We start from the raw sequence: 20257 nt of genomic DNA on the forward strand, positions 1-20257 counted from the left end.
TTGTATCTAATCACTTTCTATGTTTTACGCGTATTTACTTTGCATTGTTTTAAATAATTATTTTAGATGTTTAGAACATTTCTTTAAAAATTGTACAAATTGCTGGATGTGTACTGCACAATAGAAAAGCAGAGCTCTGCACTACAGCAGCCCAACCAGCTATTTTGTCACCATGACCAGCAGGTTGGTTGCTGACTGCCTGGTCAGCCTGTTTCTTACAGCCACTGTGCAGTCTCTCGTCTCCAAAGCCCTTTATAGCCGCCCACAAGAACAAAGGGTGTTATATGCTGGTAATAAGGAGGGCTGAGAAGATTGAGAGTCTTATATATATTTAAGTAATGACTAAGAATCATTACTGGCAGCCATGTTTTCCTTAGGAATTCCACAGTGTAATTATTTATTTATCTATTTATTTATTTTTGGTGTTTGGAACCTGTTAGGATTGTCGTCAGTGTAAAGAAAAAAATTCTGCTATTGTTATTTCACACCGTGAATTTGTTAATTTTTAAATCACCCCACCATGACCTTTTTTTCTAGCTATTTTCTCACTGAAAATTTAGCATTTTGTAATGCTTAAAAACTTAAATATTCCTGTGGTTTAGTTGGTTCTAAATGTTTAGGAAAATGTGACTGTTTCAGGAAGGTAACAAATTAAAAGATAACATTTTTTGCAACAGTAAAAAACAACAACGAATTATGAAGTAATTATGATTTTTTTCTTTTTTTCTTTTTAGATTGTTTGGTCACACTCTTCATCTCCTCGGTGTCCTCCAGCCACTTATTTGCAGCTTCTTCTCTGCAGTGAAGTCCAGGATGGGAGTGGTGTTCGACTTTATGCTTTTGTGTGTGTGTTTGTACATGAGCGTGAGCGTGTGTGTTTGTGTGTGTGTGTGTGTCAAAGGGTGTGATTCTCAGCAACCTGTTGCCATGGCCACCAAAACAAGGATTCTTTCCTGCATCATTCCTCCCAGTGAGGACGTACAGATTCTTCCTTCTTCTTCCTTTGTCGTTCTCACATGTTTACTGCACCATCTCTCCCTCACACTGTGTCTGAGTTTGGACACACAAGCACAGTACAGTGTGAGCACAGCAGTTACACACATGCAAATGCACATGGACAGTTAAATCCCTAATGCTGTGAAAATTGAAAACAGGAATTTATTACTACATTATTTGCAAGTGTTTGCATTTATTGTCATTTCCAGCGTGTGTAAAATTATAGACCTGTGTCTAATCCATCCATCCTATAGTGAGAGAGTTGTTTGCAACTCTTTTTCTTTCTGTTCTCTATTTTTTCTTCTTCCTTTTTGTCTTTTTGTCTTTTTCAAATAGTCTCTCTCTCTCTCTCTCTCCCTCGCCTTCTCTCTCACACACACACAGAGAGATACAAACATACCAGATGTAGCACTCTCATCGCCACCTTTCATCACTGCTGTACATCCCAGTAGATGTGAAGGAGAGGGGAGGGCAGTATGTGTTAATGAAGGGATGACGGGAGGAGGAGGAGGTAAAGTGGGAATGATCTGAAAGAGAGGGGGATGAAAAGTGAGAGGGGAGTCAGGGAGGAGGGAGTGGTTAGAGAACAGGACGGTAGAGTGTTACACAAGCGTCCGTCAGAGGGCTCGAAGCTCTTGGAGCATCAGGAGCGGGTGACAGATGAAGAATCGGGGAGGAATCCTGGACATGGCTTTAAATCATCCCTCCATCTCTACGTAACTCAGCTCTCCTCCTACCTCCTCCTCCTCCTCCCTCCTCCACACTGCACTGGGATTCCCCCAACTTTGAGGCTTCCCCCTCTCTCCTTCTCCCTCCTCCTCCTTTCACGCTCTAGCTTCTTTTTGCCGTATAGCTGCGTTCATTTCGATCGCTCCTCTATCAGGAGCGGCGCAGCAGAGATGCAGGGACTGAAAACTCTGCTCTGAAAACAAGCACATTGACTGACATTTCTCTGCATGTGCACACAGGAGTGCAGAGAGTGACTGTGGATCTGTGGGAGCCAGGGCATGAAGCACAGATGGAGCGGTGTCTTCTGTGTGTGACAGGTAACGCCGGGTACCCAGCTGTGCAGCAGCAGCAGCAGCAGCTTCCTGCCTGAAAAAGTGTCTTTAAAATGTGAAGTTTTTCATCCTCTTGTGCTGGCCACAGATGGTTGAAGGTGTCGTTGGTGTTGGAGCGCCTGATCCTGTTCAGAGTCAGTCCAGGATGGGTTGTGTTTGGCTCCTTCTCCTTCTTCTTCCATTGCTCCTGAGAGCACAGCTGACCCCAGACATTACTGCTGCATCCCCAGTGGAGTTGGACAAAGAAACCAGACCTCTGGCCAACAGCACAAGAGCTTCAGATGTCGCCCCCAGCTCACCCAGTACCCTCGGACCCTTAGAACCTTCTGGGTTTGGAGCCACAGAAGCTCCCACTGAGGTGGTCGATGACTGGTCACCAGCAGAGGTCTACTTGTACACCGGCGATGCCTCCACCCTCAAAGTGACTCGCTGTTCGAGGGCTTACAGCGCACAGGGGCAGAACGGATCTCTGCCTCGCAGCTTCAGCGCCCCCCTCAGGCCCGCTCTGGATGCACTGACTACAACTGCCAACATCCTAAACATGATATTCCAGGCCAGCGACCTGCGGGAGAGCACAGTGCAGGAAGACATTGAATGGTACCACGCCCTGGTCCGTGCCCTGCTGGAGGCCGACTCGCTCATCCGACAGGCCGTGCTCACCTTTGACGCTGACCCTACCGCCTCGGTGCCCCAACTGGTGCTGCGTTCCACCCGCAAACCCATGGCTAAGGTGCAGTCCATCGTTCTCCAGGACTTATCCAAGGCCTGGGGGAGTCTGCACCCACCGGCACCAGCACCCGACGACAGTTGGTTTAAAAGACTGAAGTTCCCCGACTCTAACACGGCATCACCAGCTCTGTCCAAGCGGGTCCTCTTCAACGACCTCAGCACCTTGGACACACCAAAGTGGGCGCAGGGCGACAGCTACGTGACCAATATCAGCGGAGTGCGCTGGGCCAACGCTCCCTTTCTGGACTGTAAGGATGGACGGTTCGTGCCAGGCTGGATGCTCACACTGTCCACGTCCTTCTACGGCCTTAAGCCCGACCTCACACCTGAGTTCAGGTCAGGACACAGACACACACAGACACACACAAAAGAGTGGTTGAAGTATGAAGTTCTAATTAGTAGTCAATGCTGACAGTAAATTGAAGTTTGTCTCCAGTCACATGATCACACCAGTGTCCACTGGTTTATTGATGCCTTGTTGGATTGGTTTTTATGGTTTTTAAATTTTAGCAATAAACAGTTTCAAAATTTGAAAAGGTTTGTACAGGATTTTCTCAGGTGAATGTTTTCAATGACATCATGCTAACTGGTTTTTAGCCACACTTGGTGTGAGAGAATACTTTCAGCTGTCTGTCTTTAAAGTTCAATAATGATGTGTCCATTATGCGGCGGTGTCCATTAGTAGCTCGTGTCGTCGCTCTGTGCTATTTTTCCTTTTATCAGTTACAAACACAAACACAAAGACATCATGTAGATTTGATTAATGGAAGGATTTTAAACCCGCAGCAGCCATGTTTGGGTTCTTTTCTGTCTGACCCGTGACCTTTCCTCCATTAGAGCGGAGAAACATTTCAACAGCCCACAGAGGGAAAAAAGGTGTTTTTGTTCAAATACTTTAATGTTATCTGGTCTTAGAAAAGAATCCATTTAGGGGTCACACAGTTTTGTGTCAACAAAATTTGGAGGAACAGCTTTTTTACTGTCCCTGGTTCTCATTCCTGTCAGTTTCTAGAGCCATTGTTTTTGTTCTGTTCTTGTTCTGTTCTTGTCAACGTAATATGTGAAGTTTATGTCCCAAAGTGAAATGAATAAGATTTGGTCGTCACTGTCACGACCACTGCAGCCTGTGGAGTCAAAACAGAGTCAGCTGACAAGACAAACCTTCACTTAGAAACTTTTGCCTCTAAATTTATACTTTGACTCAGTAATAAAGGGACACAAACGAGGCGCTGGCGGTTAAAGAAGCAGACTTGTGTCCGGAAGGTCACAGGTTCAAATCCACCAGCCACCAGGTGTCTCACACACACACTGCCCCCTGCTCACTAAGGTCATGGGTTAAAGGCAGAGGCAGAGACATTTCGGTGTAGGCTGTGTCACAATGACAACAAATCACTTTCACTGCAATTTTTAAATATGGTGGTCACAAACTGAGACGATAGAAACATGTCCACAAACCTGTGTTCAGAATATGTAAAGAAAACATCTCCAAAAATCTTAATGTGGACTGGAGATGATGGGACAATATATATTCTAAAGGTCAAAGCTAAAGGTCACAGTAACTACATATTTGATTGGACGTTGTTTATTTACCTTTAAATGTATTTGATACATTTTTGTTGTAACCTTTGACCTTTGTGTGTGTTGTCAGAGGTGTGGTCCGTGTGGACGTCAACGTTCAGGACATGGACTTGGACCAGTGTGCCACAGGTGACAGCTGGTTTGCTGACACACACCAGTGCAACCGCACCACCATGGAGGTGAGAGACTTACACTGGATACTTTTTTTTACTTATGGCCAAAAGCTACAGTTGAAGATTGATAGAAGAAGAACAGATTGTGATTGTGGTCACATGACTGAGATGTGACCATGGACAACAGGCTGTGATGTTCTTCAGGAAGCTTAGAAGGTTATCTTGACATCACAAAGTCTGTGTCGACGGTGTAGATCCTGCCGACTTTCAGCTGCTGGGTCGCTCTTCTTTTCGTCATCAAAAAAGGGTTTTAATCTAAAATGTGAACTCATTTTTGTGGGTTTTAGTTTCGTGACACAAAGATCCTCATATTGTCTACAACCTCTGCAGGTTTAAGCCCTTCCTGTCTGCACTAATTGCACTGTTTCTGCATTTATCCCTTCACCCGTCAACACAACACCTCGGTCCCCTGCCCGTTTGGCGTCCCATCCTCCAACACTGCTCAACCTCCTGCTTTACTCTCCCTTTTGCCCGCCGGCCCGTCTGTCCAGATCCAATCCCCTGCCTGTCATCTCAGCCATCTATTTAAAGATGGCTGTGCTGGGCGCCGGCTAGGGGATGATCTTTTTGGATTAAGCTGATAATCCAGCTGACACACTTACCCTTTTATGCACAAGTCTGAAACACAAGGGAGGGTCGGTTCCCAAAATCCCCCAAAATAGCTTAACCATAAATGAAGGAAATAAATGAATGTCATGTAAAACTGGAAAAAGAAGCTTTAGAATTATTTTAGTTTAGTTAAGTTTGGAAGGGAAGAGTACCGTACGGCTATTTTAACAGGATGGGGCTTCATCTTCCAGTTGTTCTGTATGTTGGTGTTTATTTCTTCTTTTTTGTCAATTGTAACTAAACTACACAAAGGTTTAGTGTCACAATTTTGGAATTCATGCTTTAGAATTATTTTAGTTTAGTTTAGTTTGGAAGGGAAGAGTACCGTACGGCATCAAAAATCAAACACAATACTGTTGATTGTTTTCCTCTGAATTTTACTCTGTGCTCCTGTAACTCTAACCTGGTTATTTATTTAACCTAAATCTACAATTTCCCAAAGGAGACTCTGTACTGTACTAAAACATGACTGTATACATCAGTATGTTCTGCAGTGAATTTAATCAGATGTCCCTGGGGAGCACTGCTCACCCTCAATATTTCGTAGAAAAGTAGAAAAAGACTGAGTACGGCCATCGAATCACAGTAGTCCCCACAGGGAGGAAAAGTTTTCTGAATCTGAATCTGAATCTAAATTTGAATCTTACTACAATGTAACGATGTCATAGGAAACCTGCAAATATAAAAAAAAAAAAGAAAAAAAGAGATTAATTTCCTGAATGTCTTTATGTAATCAACTTACATGGTACAGAGGCCATGTTGTTGCTAGTTGCTAGTATAAAAGTGACAGATTGACACAGTGAAGCCAAAGCTTCGCTCTCTGTTGAATTGAAATGCAGTTACGAAGAGAAGGCGATTGAGTTGACTACTGCATTTTAATCCATATCACATTAACGTTTCAGTCTGTGTTTGTCATTGGTTCTGTGAGCTAGCAAATGTGGGGTCAGTGTGTGTGTGTGTGATTTTTCCCTAGAAAAGGATAATACCTTGGCAGTGCAGCTATTATGTATCCATTTAGCTTTTAACTTAGATTAACACACAGAGCATCCGTGTGTGTGTGTGTCGCTCTGTGTGTGTTGGGTTTCTCTGCTTCATCTCACAGTTGAAACAGACACTAGTATCAGCAGCACATGGAGCTAGACTGAGACGAGAGTAACGTGACCTCCATCTTCAGCTGTTTTTTTACATCCTGTGGTGTTGAACGTGTCTGTGTCATTTTTTGTTTTTCTTTGTTCAGAGCTTTCTTTGCCCTGAGTTCAGTGATTTTTAAGACTTCACACATTTTTTAAAAACCTTCAATGTTATAGTATTCAAATTAATAACTAGCCCTTTACTTAGAAATAGTTTTTTTTAATTATTAATAATCACAATGCAAATATTCCTGGTGTTGGTTCAAATATTAATAATCACAATTCAAATATTCCTGATGTTGGTTCATTTCGTTTTTCTTTTCTTTCTTCTCTAGTGATTCCAAATGTTAGTAACCTGATGTTCAGATGGAACAGAGTCTGAGACTAGGATCAAACTTTGACTACAATTAAATAGTTAAAAAAAAACTCAATACATAGTTGTGCCTATAGTATCCCATTATATCGCAATATATCGTATTTTTGTCCATGTATCGTGATGCGCATCATATCGACAGATTCTTGCTTTGATTCTTTTATTTGTACAACAAATATCCAAAATAGGACTTTGTGTCTGTTGGCTCGATCTCTCATACAGTCAATACAGAAACAGACAAAGTTGTTAAAGTCAGTTAAACCAAATGAAGGAAATAAAAGAATAAAAGTACAAATTGTCCAGATTAACAGATGTCACATAACGACACTGAAATCTTTGTTTCCGTGTACTACAGTGCATACCAACACCAGGTCGAGGTTTTCGACTGGGTCAGTACTGCTGTGGCTGTAAGGAAGGATACTACAACCCAGACAACGTTCCTGGAGAATCAGGTAAGTGGAGCAGGTTACATTTGTCCTCACTGCCTAAAAAGGTTTCATCTATCAAAATAAAAACCTGCTCTGAAGTTTCATCTTCACATTCAAGTCTCTGTCAAACAGCTCTGTAGATGTAGGTGCTGTCAACCGTCAAAACACCCCACCCCCCGACGCTCCTGAGACCTTGAACAGACAGACGGGATTCATCTTAGAACTGCTGCCAAGCTCTGGTTATTCAGGGCAGAATAATAATATGTGAAAGTGAATGATTTGTCATTGTGACACTGCACACACACAACAAACCTGAAAACTTTCAAATCCAAGTCCGTTTCCTCAACCCCCAAACCACCACAGCTCCATATCTAATATCCAATCAAAGGCCAGCAAAAGTGTTTTAAAAGTATCAAAATTTAAGAGAGTAGAACCTTAGTAGTTACCTTTGGTAACATTCATGTGACTGCAGTGATCATAACTGCTTAACTATTCAGGCTAAAAGATGTTAACGAAACACCAGAAACATGTTTTTTAAAAAGCTAGAAAAGCAGTGGAGAGTCAGTATAAAGCTGGTATTAACCCCCCGGGATTTTCCCTGCGATTTCGCTCAAAGAAGCTGCTGTTTAAAAGGACTGTGTACTACAGACAGTACTGTGTACTACAGACAGTACTGTGTACTACAGACAGTACTGTGGAGATGCAAATGCTACATGTGGACTGTGGGTCTCTGTGCCGTGTTAAGGAGTTTGTGGGTGTAAGTCACATGCACATTAGGCGGTAATGCATGTGTCTGTGTGCGGTGCAGATGGTGGCCCTGTGAACCGCAGCGACAACGGCACTACGTGTTACCCGAACATGCCCATCTGTCTCCCATGCTGGCCGGGCTGCAAGAGCTGCCAGGATGGCACCCCCTGCTGGGTGCAGCAGAACTGGCTACTCAGGGCCGCCGTGTTGGCCGTCCAGGGGGTCTTCATGACCCTGGTCTTCGTCAGCATGCTGGCAGCGTACAGGCATCGACGTAACAGGGTGAGTCAGACAGACCTTGGACAGAACCCGTGAGCCATGAGAAATTACAGCATCGAAAAACGTTTGGCAGATTGTTGAGGAACGCACAAGACGTTGAACTGAGTTGAAGGCAGCATCAGTACGTGTGACAGTTCCATTGGATTGACAAAGCTTTGTTGTCTTTAAATGATTGTACTGCAGTACTGCTGAGTAGATGTATGAATTATAATGTTGAGCTACTGACTGTCTCATATGAAGGCACTTACCTTAGCCCTGCGATGGACTAGCCAGTCTAGCTGCATATAGGGCCAAACAACCATTCACTCTCACATTCATACCGATGGTTCATTTATAATATCTGATCAACCTACCTCTTATTAAGCCTGTTTTTGGGGCTGTGGGAGCATGTCGCAGTACCCAGAGGGAACCTGCGTGAGAACTCCATACAGAATGGCTCGGGATGCTAAAAAAAAAAAACAGTAAAACACATTATCCACAGGTCTGGTCAAGGTTTATGGTCAGGTTGATACAGTTGTAAACAATAACATGAGGCTGCCACAGGAGGCGCTAATAAGTACGTGGTTGCAACTCCGTGGCTTCCACACCTTAAACAGTGTAATGTCACATCACAGACACATTGTTTTCTTAAATGATGTCAACATTGCATGATGCAACACAAAAAGATTTAAACACTATTTACTCTCAACAGTTATCTGAGAGTCGGAGCTCATAACTAAACTAATCCCACGGTGGACTTTAGTGGTGAGGATCAAACATTTCTTTTCACCACTCACTGGTTTTATTAGGTGAACTCTATCTCTGTCATATTTTCTCTGATCCACAGATTAGGATTGAACTCCGTCGTCCAACATTTCATCTCCTAACTGTTGCTTTACTCCTTTTCTCCTCAGAGGATCCGAGCGTCCGGCCTCCTGCTGCTGGAGACCATCCTGTTTGGCTCTCTGCTCCTCTACTTCCCAGTGAGTGTGTGTGAGTGTGTGTGTGTGTTTGGGGGGCAGCAGTTGAGATTGTGGCAGATTAGAGCTCTTTACAGATCACTGCACCGGGCCATGGATTATATCATAATGGACGATTTGTGGGAGGGTGAGCGGGGTGTGTTGGAGAACGTGAGAGAGTGGGCGGGTGACCGACGATTCTCAGCGGGACTTACTTATGTGCTGATTGATCGTCGATCAATTATTCGATTTGTTGCGGGACTTAAAGTGTCAGTAAAACAAGTCTGCCGTGATTTTTATCTATTAGTCTGTCAGTTAATGGGACGTTATCTTTCTGTGTGTGTGTGTGTGTGTGTGTGTGTGTGTGTGGTACTGCCAGAGAACTGTGCTTCAGTGCTTGAGTTTATAAGAATGGACAATGATTTAAACAAACATCTCATTAAAGGCACAAAAGGTGCAGAATAAAAAGCCCGGCCCATGACTGGATACCAAAATAAACTTTACAAAAGGTGCAGAATAAAAAGCCCATGACTGGATACCAAAATAAACTTCAAATAAATAATAATAATGTTAATAATAAAAACGAGTGTCCAGTAAAAGCCATGTGTATGATATGACAAGTCATATTATTGACACGTACCAGTCCACATACAATGATGTCAATTTTCAAACACCACAGAAGAAGAAAATACTATAGAACTTGTCAGTTCTAAGTAAAACAAAAGTTGACCTTTGATTGACCATTAAATTAAAAACATTAACAGATTATATATATATAATTATATAGTGTGTATTATCTTGTTTTATTGTAATGTATTTTCCACCACTCCCTCTGCAGGTCTTCATCCTGTACTTCAGGCCGAGCACCTTCAGATGCATTCTGCTGCGCTGGGTCAGAATGCTTGGCTTCTCTATAGTCTATGGCACAGTCACACTGAAGATGTACAGGTGCAGTACACTGTTCTTATATTCTGGTCTGTGAGGTAAGCAGTTATTTGTATCTGTCATTTAATTTTATGAACCAACAATGCAGCTAAAAAAACAAACAAATAACAAATAAAATGTTATTAACAAATCTAGCACTTTAGCTATGATTTCCTTAAGTTGATACAAGTTAACACAACAATCTCCTGAACAGTAACAGTTATTACCATGTGGTCGACATGGTTATAACTTCATTTCTCTGCTGTCGCCTCTCCTCAGGGTTCTGAAGGCGTTTCTGTCACGCACCGCCCAGAGAGTTCCCTACATGTCCAGCCTCCACCTCCTGAGGATTCTGGGAGTGATGCTAATGACCGTCAGCTGGTTCTTGTGTGCGTGGACAGTCGGTGTCCTCCAGAACCGAGACAGGAACATTCCAGTGTTTGTCACAGGAACCACATCAGATGGACAGGGTTTCAACCTGTGTTACCTGGATCGTTGGGACTACATGATGGCCGTGGGTAAGTCAGGCAGCAGAAAGACGGAAGTTGGTATCTCTGAGGTCAAATCTCTCAGGGCAGCTGTCGTATGGATTTGTTTTGGAAAGATGAGTAATGAAAATAAAATCCTCTGGGAGGCGATGTTGACGGTTTAGAAAACACAATGTTTAACTCAAATTTAAGCACTAAATCAAGGACACAGCACATGACGCTTGAACTTCCTGTTTGCCGTCAGTCGATAATTGACGCTAATTGAACTTGTATTTGTTGTTACCTTTTCTTTTGCCGCAGCTGAACTTCTGTTCCTCTGCTGGGGCAGCTCCCTGTGGACCGCTGTCAGGACGGTGCCCTCAGCCTTCCACGAGCCTCGCTACATGGGCATTGCCATCCACAACGAGCTGCTCCTCTCCTCTATGTTCCACTTGTTCCGGTAAAAACAGTTTGATCATTTAATGTGAATAAAGTGAGAACGGCAGAATTACTGATTTAAACCGACGCTCTCTGTCGCCCCCAGATTCACCTTCATCTCTCTGCATCCTGACTGGATGCTGCTGCTCTCATTTACACACACTCATGTCACCATCACTGTGACCCTGGCCCTGCTCTTCATTCCCAAGGTACCTGTTGGTTTTAATCATTAAGTATTTCTTAGTTCTAGTATGATGTAGATATGAGTTAGTGTACGAAGAACACAATGCTAAAAACCCATCATCAACCTTGTTGTTCACACTCTGACAGTTACGATGCAAACTTGTTTGGCCAAGTTTAGAGCTTGCTTTTGCTTAAGAATGTGCTTAAAATATCCTCACTAGTGCTGTGTAACATGAACCAGATACTTATGAGACACCATTGTGTGTATTTCCCATCAAAGAATACACCATTGTGTGTATTTCCCATCAAAGTGAAAGCAACAGTGAAAAAAACAGTATAAATCTTAATTTGTAAATTTAGTTGTTGTGAGATGATTTTTTTTCTAAGTCACCAAAATTGTGAGATGATTTTTTTTCTAAGTCACCAGAGATGTGTGTTTCACAGTTTCTCTACGTCTCCAAACCTGGGAGAGAGGAGATTGCAGCCGAGGTGTATGAGGATGAAGTGGACCTACGGAGAGCCGGCTCTTACCTAAACAGCAGCTTTCACTCTGCGTGGAGTGAGCCCGGTGTTGACCCAGATGATTTTCGGGTAAAACCTCTCATTCCTTTAGCCAACGAGTATAATTCTCAAAAGGTGGAAGAAAATCACAAGGTCACACACGTTTACAAAACTAAATAAATGTGTCCAAATTCCAGTGCTGTAGATAGAATGGACCGGCTGTACATTTATCATAACTAATTTATAAACAGTAAAAGGGTCAGCAATAGAATGGACTTTCATGTACGATGTGGATCCACACTTTTTCCTTTTCTTATCCTCAACTGTGATCTTACACAAAAACCTGTCTTCTGTCTTTCCTTTGGCTTCTGTCTTTGTCTCTTCCTCTCCTCAATCCATTTTTCCTCTTCCCAAATCCCTTTTCCTTTTTTTACACGCAACAGGATGAACTGAAGAAGTTATATGCCCAGTTAGAAGTCCACAAGACCAAGAAAATGGCCACCAACAACCCTCACCTGTCAAAGAAGCGCAGCTCTCGATGTGCGCTGGGGAGGTCTATCATTAAACGCATCGCCGAGATCCCGGAAAGCATGAGCCGACAGTGCAGCCGCGAGGAGAGGGACGGCTCCTTCCGCAGCAGGAGTGTCAATATGTCAGATTCTTTCCGGAGGGGCCCAGATACAGTCAGTATCAGTTACAGGAGCTCGACGAAATCCCCTTTACCATCACCATCCATTCACAAATCCCAAAGTGATCATCATTATGTCAAAGAAAGAGAATCCTCCCTGTGCGGATCAATGTTGAAGGCGAATATCATTAAGAGATCGTCCCAGAGGTCGGAGACAGACTCTTTAGATATTCCACAAGGGGTCTGCAAATCAGCCAGTGCCCAGAATCTGACAATTGACACAAATCTGCTACATCCCGATCACACCAGGCTTCATAAGTCCTGGAGTTTAACCTCCACTACCAACCATTCTGCTGAGAATGTATCCCAGGTAAACAGAGGAAGTACAGTGCTGACAAGATCTAGGCAGAGTATCAGTGATCAGACCCGAAGTGCTCTCCTGTCCGAGTCATTTGACAAAGCTGAGGTCTGTCCTTGGGACATAGATAAAGAAACAATAGGAGACAAGAACCAGAAGCATGTCAGCTATGCAAACTCTGAGGACCATGAGACACAAAGACCTGCATCCCCACTGGCATTGGTCTGTCCCTGGGATCATTTATCGCCCATCCAGAAGACCCCCTCAGAGGACAACGGGCTTCTCTGTGAGTCACCCCAACCACAAGTGTCTGTGTCTGCAAGCGCACCAGTCTCTCCAAGACCAAAGATCACCAAAGATCAGCGTGTGTTCTCCTTCCGCAATGCCACCACTAAGTTGCTCTCTGTGAAATCAGTAATCGGATCCATGGACGCTGGTAGTAGATCCAGTAAGGAATATTTAAATAAACAGGATTCCGTCTCCCATATAAGTCAGGGAAGTGCTTCTCCAATGCCAAGGACAGGGACATCCAGTAGACGCCCGAGCGTCGACAAGAAGACACTGCAGAAGAGAAGTATGACAACAGCAGATGGGAAACCATGTCTTGTAAAGCAGAATGCGGTCAGGTTGTCTTCAGGAGATTCTTCAGACAGAAGTCCAAGAAGGCTTGTGATTGTAAAGTCTGTTGTTTCACCTTGGGACGTGGATGATATACAAAAAGACGGTAACTATGAAAATGTCTTTTTGTCCAGACAGAACAGCAAACGCAGTAGTATTAGTTCATGGGACACTGCAAGCAGTTCGAGAACTCCTTCAACTAACAGAAGAGGTAGTTATTTAATCACACCAGTCCGTAAAGCTTCTCATGCAGATATTTGTCCGTGGGAAGTTGGAAGCACTTTACTGCCAGGAGAAGGACAAAGGCTGCATCAAGGCAGCAAAGTCGATATCTGTCCTTGGGATTCTCAACCGACCGGACGATCTAATGTATGTCCATGGGAGCCTCAGGAGCTCGGAACCATAAGAAGACAAGGGAGTGGCCGAGCTGAAGTGTGTCCATGGGACTCCTCGGATAATTCTGCTATTTCACAAACTGCGTTGTCCATGGAGTTAGTTAGACAACAGTCTGTACAACGTGCAACGTGCAATAACGAACACGCTAATATTTGTCCGTGGGATGTTCAGGAAAAGCCAGAGGTTGTTTATGAAAATATAAATCCTGTGGAGACCAAGGGAGCATTGACTGTACCCAGTCGACCGGGGGTTCAAAGACCTGGCGTTCATCCTGAGCAAAAATGTCAAACAGGGTCTTCTCACCTGGACCTGGGTAAACCAGTGAACAAAACGGCAGACAGTTGCCCATGGGATTTCCCTGAGCCTCCTAAAATTATGGATGTTATTTCTCCATGGGAAGAAGGAAGCACAGGACCTGCAAATCAAAACTCAACATCACAAATGACCATCAAGGTGGACATTTGCCCCTGGACAACTGGAAATCAAGATAAAAAAGAGAACTCGAAGAAGGTGGAATTAGGAGAACCAGGGACCTACAGAACATGCCAGGGTCAAATAACACAAGATCCACCTCGGGCAAATATCTGTCCATGGGAGACTGAGGACGGGGCAGTACCTAAAGCATCAGAGAAATTGGAACAAAGACAAGAAAGATCTCCTGAAAGTGTTCTGAAAAAGCAAGAGAGTGTGCGAGCAGATGTTTGTCCCTGGGAAACGGACAACACAAAGTTTGCTAAGAAGCAAGATAGCATTAGAGAAGATGTGTGTCCATGGGAGACAGAAGAACCAAAGGTTCTCAAGAAACAAGATACCTCGAGAGCAGATGTTTGTCCCTGGGAAACGGACAATACAAAGTTTGCTAAGAAGCAAGATAGCATTAGAGAAGATGTGTGTCCAAGGGAGACAGAAGAGCCAAAGGTTCTCAAGAATCAAGATAGCTCGAGGGAAGATGTTTGTCCATGGGAGACAGAAGAACCAAAGGTTCTCAAGAATCAAGATAGCTCGAGGGAAGATGTTTGTCCATGGGCCACAGAAGAACCAAATGTTCTCAAAGAGCATGATAGTTCTCGAAAAGACATTTGTCCATGGGAGACAGAAGAACCAAAGGGTCTCAAGAAACAAGATCGCTCGCGGGCAGATGTTTGTCCCTGGGAAACGGACAATACAAAGTTTGCTAAGAAGCAAGATAGCATTAGAGAAGATGTGTGTCCATGGGAAACAGAAGAACCAAAGGTTCTCAAGAATCAAGATAGCTCGAGGGAAGATGTTTGTCCATGGGACACAGAACTGGGACACAGAACAAACAAAGGTTCTCAAGAAACAAGATAGCTCCAGGGCAGATGTTTGTCCATGGGACACAGAAGAACCAAATGTTCTCAAAGAGCATGATAGTTCTCGAAAAGACATTTGTCCATGGGAGACAAAAGAAACAGACATTGCCAAAAATCAAGTGAGTGGTACAACAGACGTTGGTGTGGCAGATTCAAAAGCATCAACTGATGCAGATATTCCCAACAGTGAGAAAGATAAAAACAACCAAGTTCTGGGAGAAGACGGTGTCCAGCCTCCGGCCGACATGAACACAGAACAAATGGATGCTTCCAATTCTAATTTAACTCTGGGAAGGCGTGACGCTCTGTGTCCCTGGGAGTTGGTGAGGAGCAGATCTAGTTCTTTCACAGATGCTTCAGATGTTTTTACATGGGAACCTGAAAATATTCCAGAGGAAGATGAAGAGGATGACGCAGAATGTGCCGCTGAGGCGCTGGTATTCCCACCTGACTTGTAACGGGAATCTGACCAGCAGTCACATTTCTCTATTTAACATACGTAGAAGGTGAACTTGATGGAACAACGGTGTGCAGTAACCTGCTTAACTTTAAACTCTGTGAATGCCTGAGCTGAGAAACAGCTCCACCTGCAGGTGGAAAAACCAAACTAATGAGGACGTGGACTTTTAAGTTGTACAAAACTAATTGATCAAGATTTTTTTTTTTTTTTTACTGAAGCACACATTGCAGACTTATTTAGTCCAGCAAGACCTACGAGGAGCTAACCTACAGACCTACAGGAAAACTGTAAAAATCTAAGACCATTTTATTGAATCCTATTTTCTTCCTGCTTCAACCCCCCTGTTTATATATTGAAAGTGTTTTGTGTCTTTTGCATAGTTTATTGTACATGGTTAAGAGTGAGTGTACCACGAAGTATGAATCTAAATAATCAGATCAGGTCTGCAGCCAGTGCACACACAGGTTCACAGAGATCATTCTTTTGATTCCATGTAGACACACACATATATGTGAATACATACACACTAAGGCTCTGTGGTGCAGTTCTGTGTATGTGCCAAGACAGAGACAATTATTTATATATGAATACTTCTATATATATTTATTTATATATATATATGAATTAATACGTACTCATGACAGTAACTCATTTTTAAAACTGTTGTACAATCACTTATTCTGTGAATTTGTCCAGGGAAATCACTACATCAGTTATACAGTCTCCATTTCTGTAATCTCATCTCTTGACACTGCCCTGAATTTGGGGCCTGGTTTGGTGAGAGTTCGTGCTGTACTTCCTCTTCCTTTACAACGCTGATGGGAAGAGACGTGAACAGAACAATTATCTTTTTTTTTTTATTATTTCCTCTGGTCGACATGCAAGTGTTATGGTCACAGAAATAAATCATACAATTTCTGGAGATTTGAGCAGTTGTATTTAATTTAAATGTACATGTGAAATTGGTCAAACAAAACCTAGAAAAATGTAGGCCAAACATGACGTGAGCTGTTTCAGACCACAGAAACGTCCCCCAATGATATTGTGAATCATGACTGGTGACAGTTGCTGTTCTTCTGTGGGACGAATAGTGACATCTTGTGGCCTACTTATACCACTGTACAGCTGCAGGTTTAGGAATCTCAATTTTGACGGCATCAGGCTCGTCTTCAGGACGAAGTTTGGGACCCGGAATCATGATGGTCTGAACACAGACAAGGAGCAGATGAGCAAATGTCAAACAGACAGGCCACAAATGTTGATTGTTCCTGTTAGGAACCTGGATTTTTTTTAAATGTCAATTTCCTCAAGGCAGAACCAAAGATCCTTGAGAGCATCATCAAGTTCACCATCATAATTTTCTTACCTCAGAGTCATGTGTGTTCTAACAAGATAAACAATGCAAAGAAGTATGTTTTCTACCAATGAAGGAGGTCGGCGTGTTACGGATGAATAAAAAGTTTAAATGAAGCAAAGTCAGTACTGACTTTGTTGCAGTGCCTAATCCTTTCAATTGATTAAAAAAACAAAACAATTTTAGACACTCACCTTAATAATTGGATCTTTAGCAGGAGCCCAGGAAGGAACTATTTTTCCATGTAGCCTCCAACGTCCATAGCGGTTTGTGAGGTGTCGCTCTATGACCAGGTACTCCAACACATCCTTCGGCTGCTCCTCGCTGCCCAGCATCAGCCGCCCGAATCGATCATAAATGGCCAGAGTCTACATCCAACATGAAAGGGTTTATTAACTAAACTAGGTCATTAACTGTGGGCTGAAAAATAGAACACTTCTAACGAGAGTCACTTTTATACAAATGTGATGCAATGCAATGAAAGTTGGTGTACATTCACATGAGATACTCATTGCATCGTATGGCCCCAAGTCTTTTTTGAGACGCTTTTGTTGCTACATTTGAAATGCACTCTGCACATAGACACTTCAGGGTAATGACCCTCCCCCCCCCATATGTGGACCCTACCTGTTTGGAGATGACACAGAAGCCCTCCCCCTCCCTCCCATATGTGGACCCTACCTGTTTGGAGTGCATGCGCACCGTCACTTGGCCATAAAGGTTGTCTTTACTGATCATGTCAGGACACCGGGAGTGCACCACTCTGGGGGGCTCCAGAGACTCCACAAATGCCCATCGAATTGTCTTAAGACGGTTTCCCCTCGTCATCTCCTACAGGAGCGTGATGGACGGGAGCACGTGAAGTTTTGGATACAGAAACATAAAACCACCATTAAGCCGACAGAGCAGCTGCATTTCTCCACAGACTGAGAACTTACCGGATAACAGCGCTCCGTGACCAAAGAGTGAAGTTTTACTTTGTCAAAACTGCAACCACAAAAGAGAGAGAGTCTTAAACTTCAGCCTGTCAGGAACTTAACTATCTGTACTATATTTTGTGCAGGCAGAGAGGCATTAATTCCAGGTTCTGTAAATCCTGGGAACTTTATCATATATCAAAATGACACTCCCTCCGTCTTTTATAACAAAAGCTCTTTCTGTTCAATTTTCCATTTCATGTGCCGATGATGGAACTTTCTCAAGCTGCTTGAGCCGACAAATCTGAGGAAGAAACATCTGATTTTCTCACTGTGTCAGTGCATTGTGGGCCTCGATGAAAATCTCCTGAGCTTGCTCGGCAAAAGTCTTTGTTGAGAAGAGCGAGTCGTACTCCCTGATTTTACGAAACCTGTGAACACAGAAAGAGATGGTGTTCAGCATTGGGTGTGAATGGAAAAAAGGGTTTTCATTACAAATCAGACCAAAAGTGTCAAAAAACAGGAGCAAAAAGAAATGTTAAAAAAAAAAGATCTTACGCTAGCTGTGAGGCAGCAGTCTGTCGGAGCTGCACCGTTCGTTGTTTTAAGCCATCTTTAGACAGAGTAGACAGACGAGCATCGCCCTCTGGTGGGATGTAGGGGTCGAAGACTCCCACTGATAAACAATATGAAGAATACAGACTGAGCCAGTACAGCAAATGATTGTTTGTTTTTAAATCATGTTTTTGCTAATGGTGGTAATTCCATAAGGTGGCTGTAATGGGCTCTCAAATTAGTGCAGGCAACATTAAAGTGTTATAGTTTACAAAATACAATTGTGAATCATTTGAGACAGCTTTGGTGTGCGGAAACAAAATAGAATATGTAAAAAAAAACCATTACCAGTGCAGGAGATGTTAATTTGCCTCTCAACAATCTCCTGTGGGGGAACAGTGCCTGCTGCTCTCAACCTTTCTTCTATGTCTCTGTTCGTCTCCTTCTTCTTGTTCACTGCTGGAGGGATAAAGTACCTCTTCTTTGTCCTGACCTGCATGGAAAGCGGGAGGGGATGTTGTACCTCCAGAGGCAGCTCTGTGTTCTAAAGAGAAGGAAGAAAAAACATGGAAATGTGCTTAAAGACAACAGTTCTTATCAACATTACTACAGCAACTAGTTTGTCGACATTGAATACTGTTTTTATCAACATTACTATAGCAACTAGTTTGTCGACATTGAATACTGTTTATTCTTCAGTTAGCATACTGAGGTAATAGTTAAGTGTGACGTGATTGTGCACTACATTCAAACAGGGATGCAATTATCAGTTGTTTATTAATCAATCACTACACTACTAATCAGAATTTGCTCGTTTTTCTTTTGGTAGAAAAATATATTTTAGTATCTAAAATGAAACCTTTCTTTGCCTCCCTGTGCCAATAATTGACAAAAATTAAAAACGTAATTAAAAAGTAATTTTTCAACGCTTTAAGAGATCTAACGGTTTAGTGGATAACATCGTATTTCGTATATTTTCTGTGGTCATAATTATTGAGAAATCATAACGACAACTGCTTCTAAAATTATTGTTTCGGTTATGTTACATTGTAACTGCAATTCATTGTTTTTATCGTATAATGTAACAATGTCATCTGTCCGGATAGCAAAGCTAGGTTCAAAAAGGTAGCTGTGAAAGAACTGCCCTAAGTCCATAAACGGAAATAAAACTATTAAACCCTTTCTACCAACTTTTCCCAAAATAGAAAAGCTTATCATTACAAATAGATAGTGCAGTGTTACCTTTAATCTGCTGCATGTTGCCCTGTGAAGAAACAGCAGTGTCCTCCTCATGGACACCGCCATCTTTGATACTGACAAGTACACTTCCGGTGTCGTGCTAAATTCTGTCAGTGCCGTAAACACGCACGCACATAATGGAAGCGCGCACAGATATAAACTCCAAATCACTTTGGATTGGAAAGATTATTCCGGATATGTTTATTCAATGAATTGATGCAAAAAATCATATAGTAATAAATCATAATATTTTATTCAATATGCACAAAATATGCAGAGCAATGTTCAACAATTCATTGCAGGACATAGTCGAAAAAGTGTGGGGAAAAAAGTAATACCTATTTAATCCGGACTCCCTAATGCTCTTTTTGATGAAAACAAAAACAATTTTAAACAAATTAAAGAAAGTATATCATCGTCAACGTCCTGGTTTCCGATTCGATTAATTTAAAGTAACAGGAAGCAGAGTATGTTGTAACACCAAGATGACCTGAGATTTCAAAATAAACCCTGTTATATCCGATATTGCGCATCGTTACAATTGTCATTGGTTTCGACATTAACGTACAAATTTGTCTTCGCAACACGTTTTAATAAATAACTTACACTAATTAAAATTACGTTTTAACATCAATATTTGCATCTGTGTTGCGTTGGTTTTTGCGCACGCGCGGGGACGTTGAACGGAGTTGTTTGAGTTGTCCGTGTACGTGTGCGCGGGTTGAGAGAGGAGTCGCCGTATTCGCTCTGCTTTGAACACACACACATATACATATACACACGCATAGAGACGGAGGAATCACACCACCTGCTGTCCGCCTTCAACGCAGCCGAGGCCCGCATTGCT

The 20257-nt window shown here is 42.7% G+C and overlaps 2 protein-coding genes across 2 annotated transcripts; one reads left to right on the forward strand and one right to left on the reverse strand.

Moving 5' to 3' along the window:
* The first annotated feature begins 617 nt into the window (after positions 1–617).
* gpr179 (G protein-coupled receptor 179) lies at positions 618–16067 on the forward strand. Its single transcript, XM_025058239.1, is given in 12 exon segments — positions 618–3122; positions 4435–4543; positions 7005–7101; positions 7886–8106; positions 8997–9065; positions 9880–9989; positions 10245–10483; positions 10754–10892; positions 10977–11079; positions 11498–11644; positions 11998–14826; positions 14828–16067. Coding segments are annotated over 12 exon segments (5556 nt in total). The 5' UTR covers positions 618–2145; the 3' UTR covers positions 15344–16067.
* Positions 16068–16259: 192 nt separating this feature from the next.
* Positions 16260–19563, reverse strand: mrpl45 (mitochondrial ribosomal protein L45). The gene is made up of 8 exons (XM_008316183.3): positions 19414–19563; positions 18520–18715; positions 18175–18292; positions 17949–18047; positions 17638–17686; positions 17381–17530; positions 16894–17067; positions 16260–16549 (listed from the first exon to the last, which is right to left on the reverse strand). The coding sequence occupies exons 1-8, from the start codon at positions 19474–19476 to the stop codon at positions 16451–16453; spliced, it is 948 nt and encodes a 315-aa protein (XP_008314405.1). The 5' UTR covers positions 19477–19563; the 3' UTR covers positions 16260–16450.
* Between the last annotated feature and the right edge of the window lie 694 nt (positions 19564–20257).

Source organism: Cynoglossus semilaevis, chromosome 9 (genome assembly GCF_000523025.1).
Source record: "Cynoglossus semilaevis isolate Cse_v1.0 chromosome 9, Cse_v1.0, whole genome shotgun sequence".
Classification (NCBI taxonomy): Eukaryota; Metazoa; Chordata; class Actinopteri; order Pleuronectiformes; family Cynoglossidae; genus Cynoglossus; species Cynoglossus semilaevis.

Bases quoted from the DNA above. Each gene is read 5' to 3' on its own strand.
- mrpl45 (XM_008316183.3), bottom strand. From the start codon at position 19,476: ATGGCGGTGTCCATGAGGAGGACACTGCTGTTTCTTCACAGGGCAACA. The intron at 18,716-19,413 runs GTAACACTGCAC...CCTTCTCTTTAG, and splicing joins CAACATGCAGCAGATTAAAG to AACACAGAGCTGCCTCTGGA. The intron at 18,293-18,519 runs GTAATGGTTTTT...ATTGTTTATCAG, and splicing joins AATTAACATCTCCTGCACTG to TGGGAGTCTTCGACCCCTAC.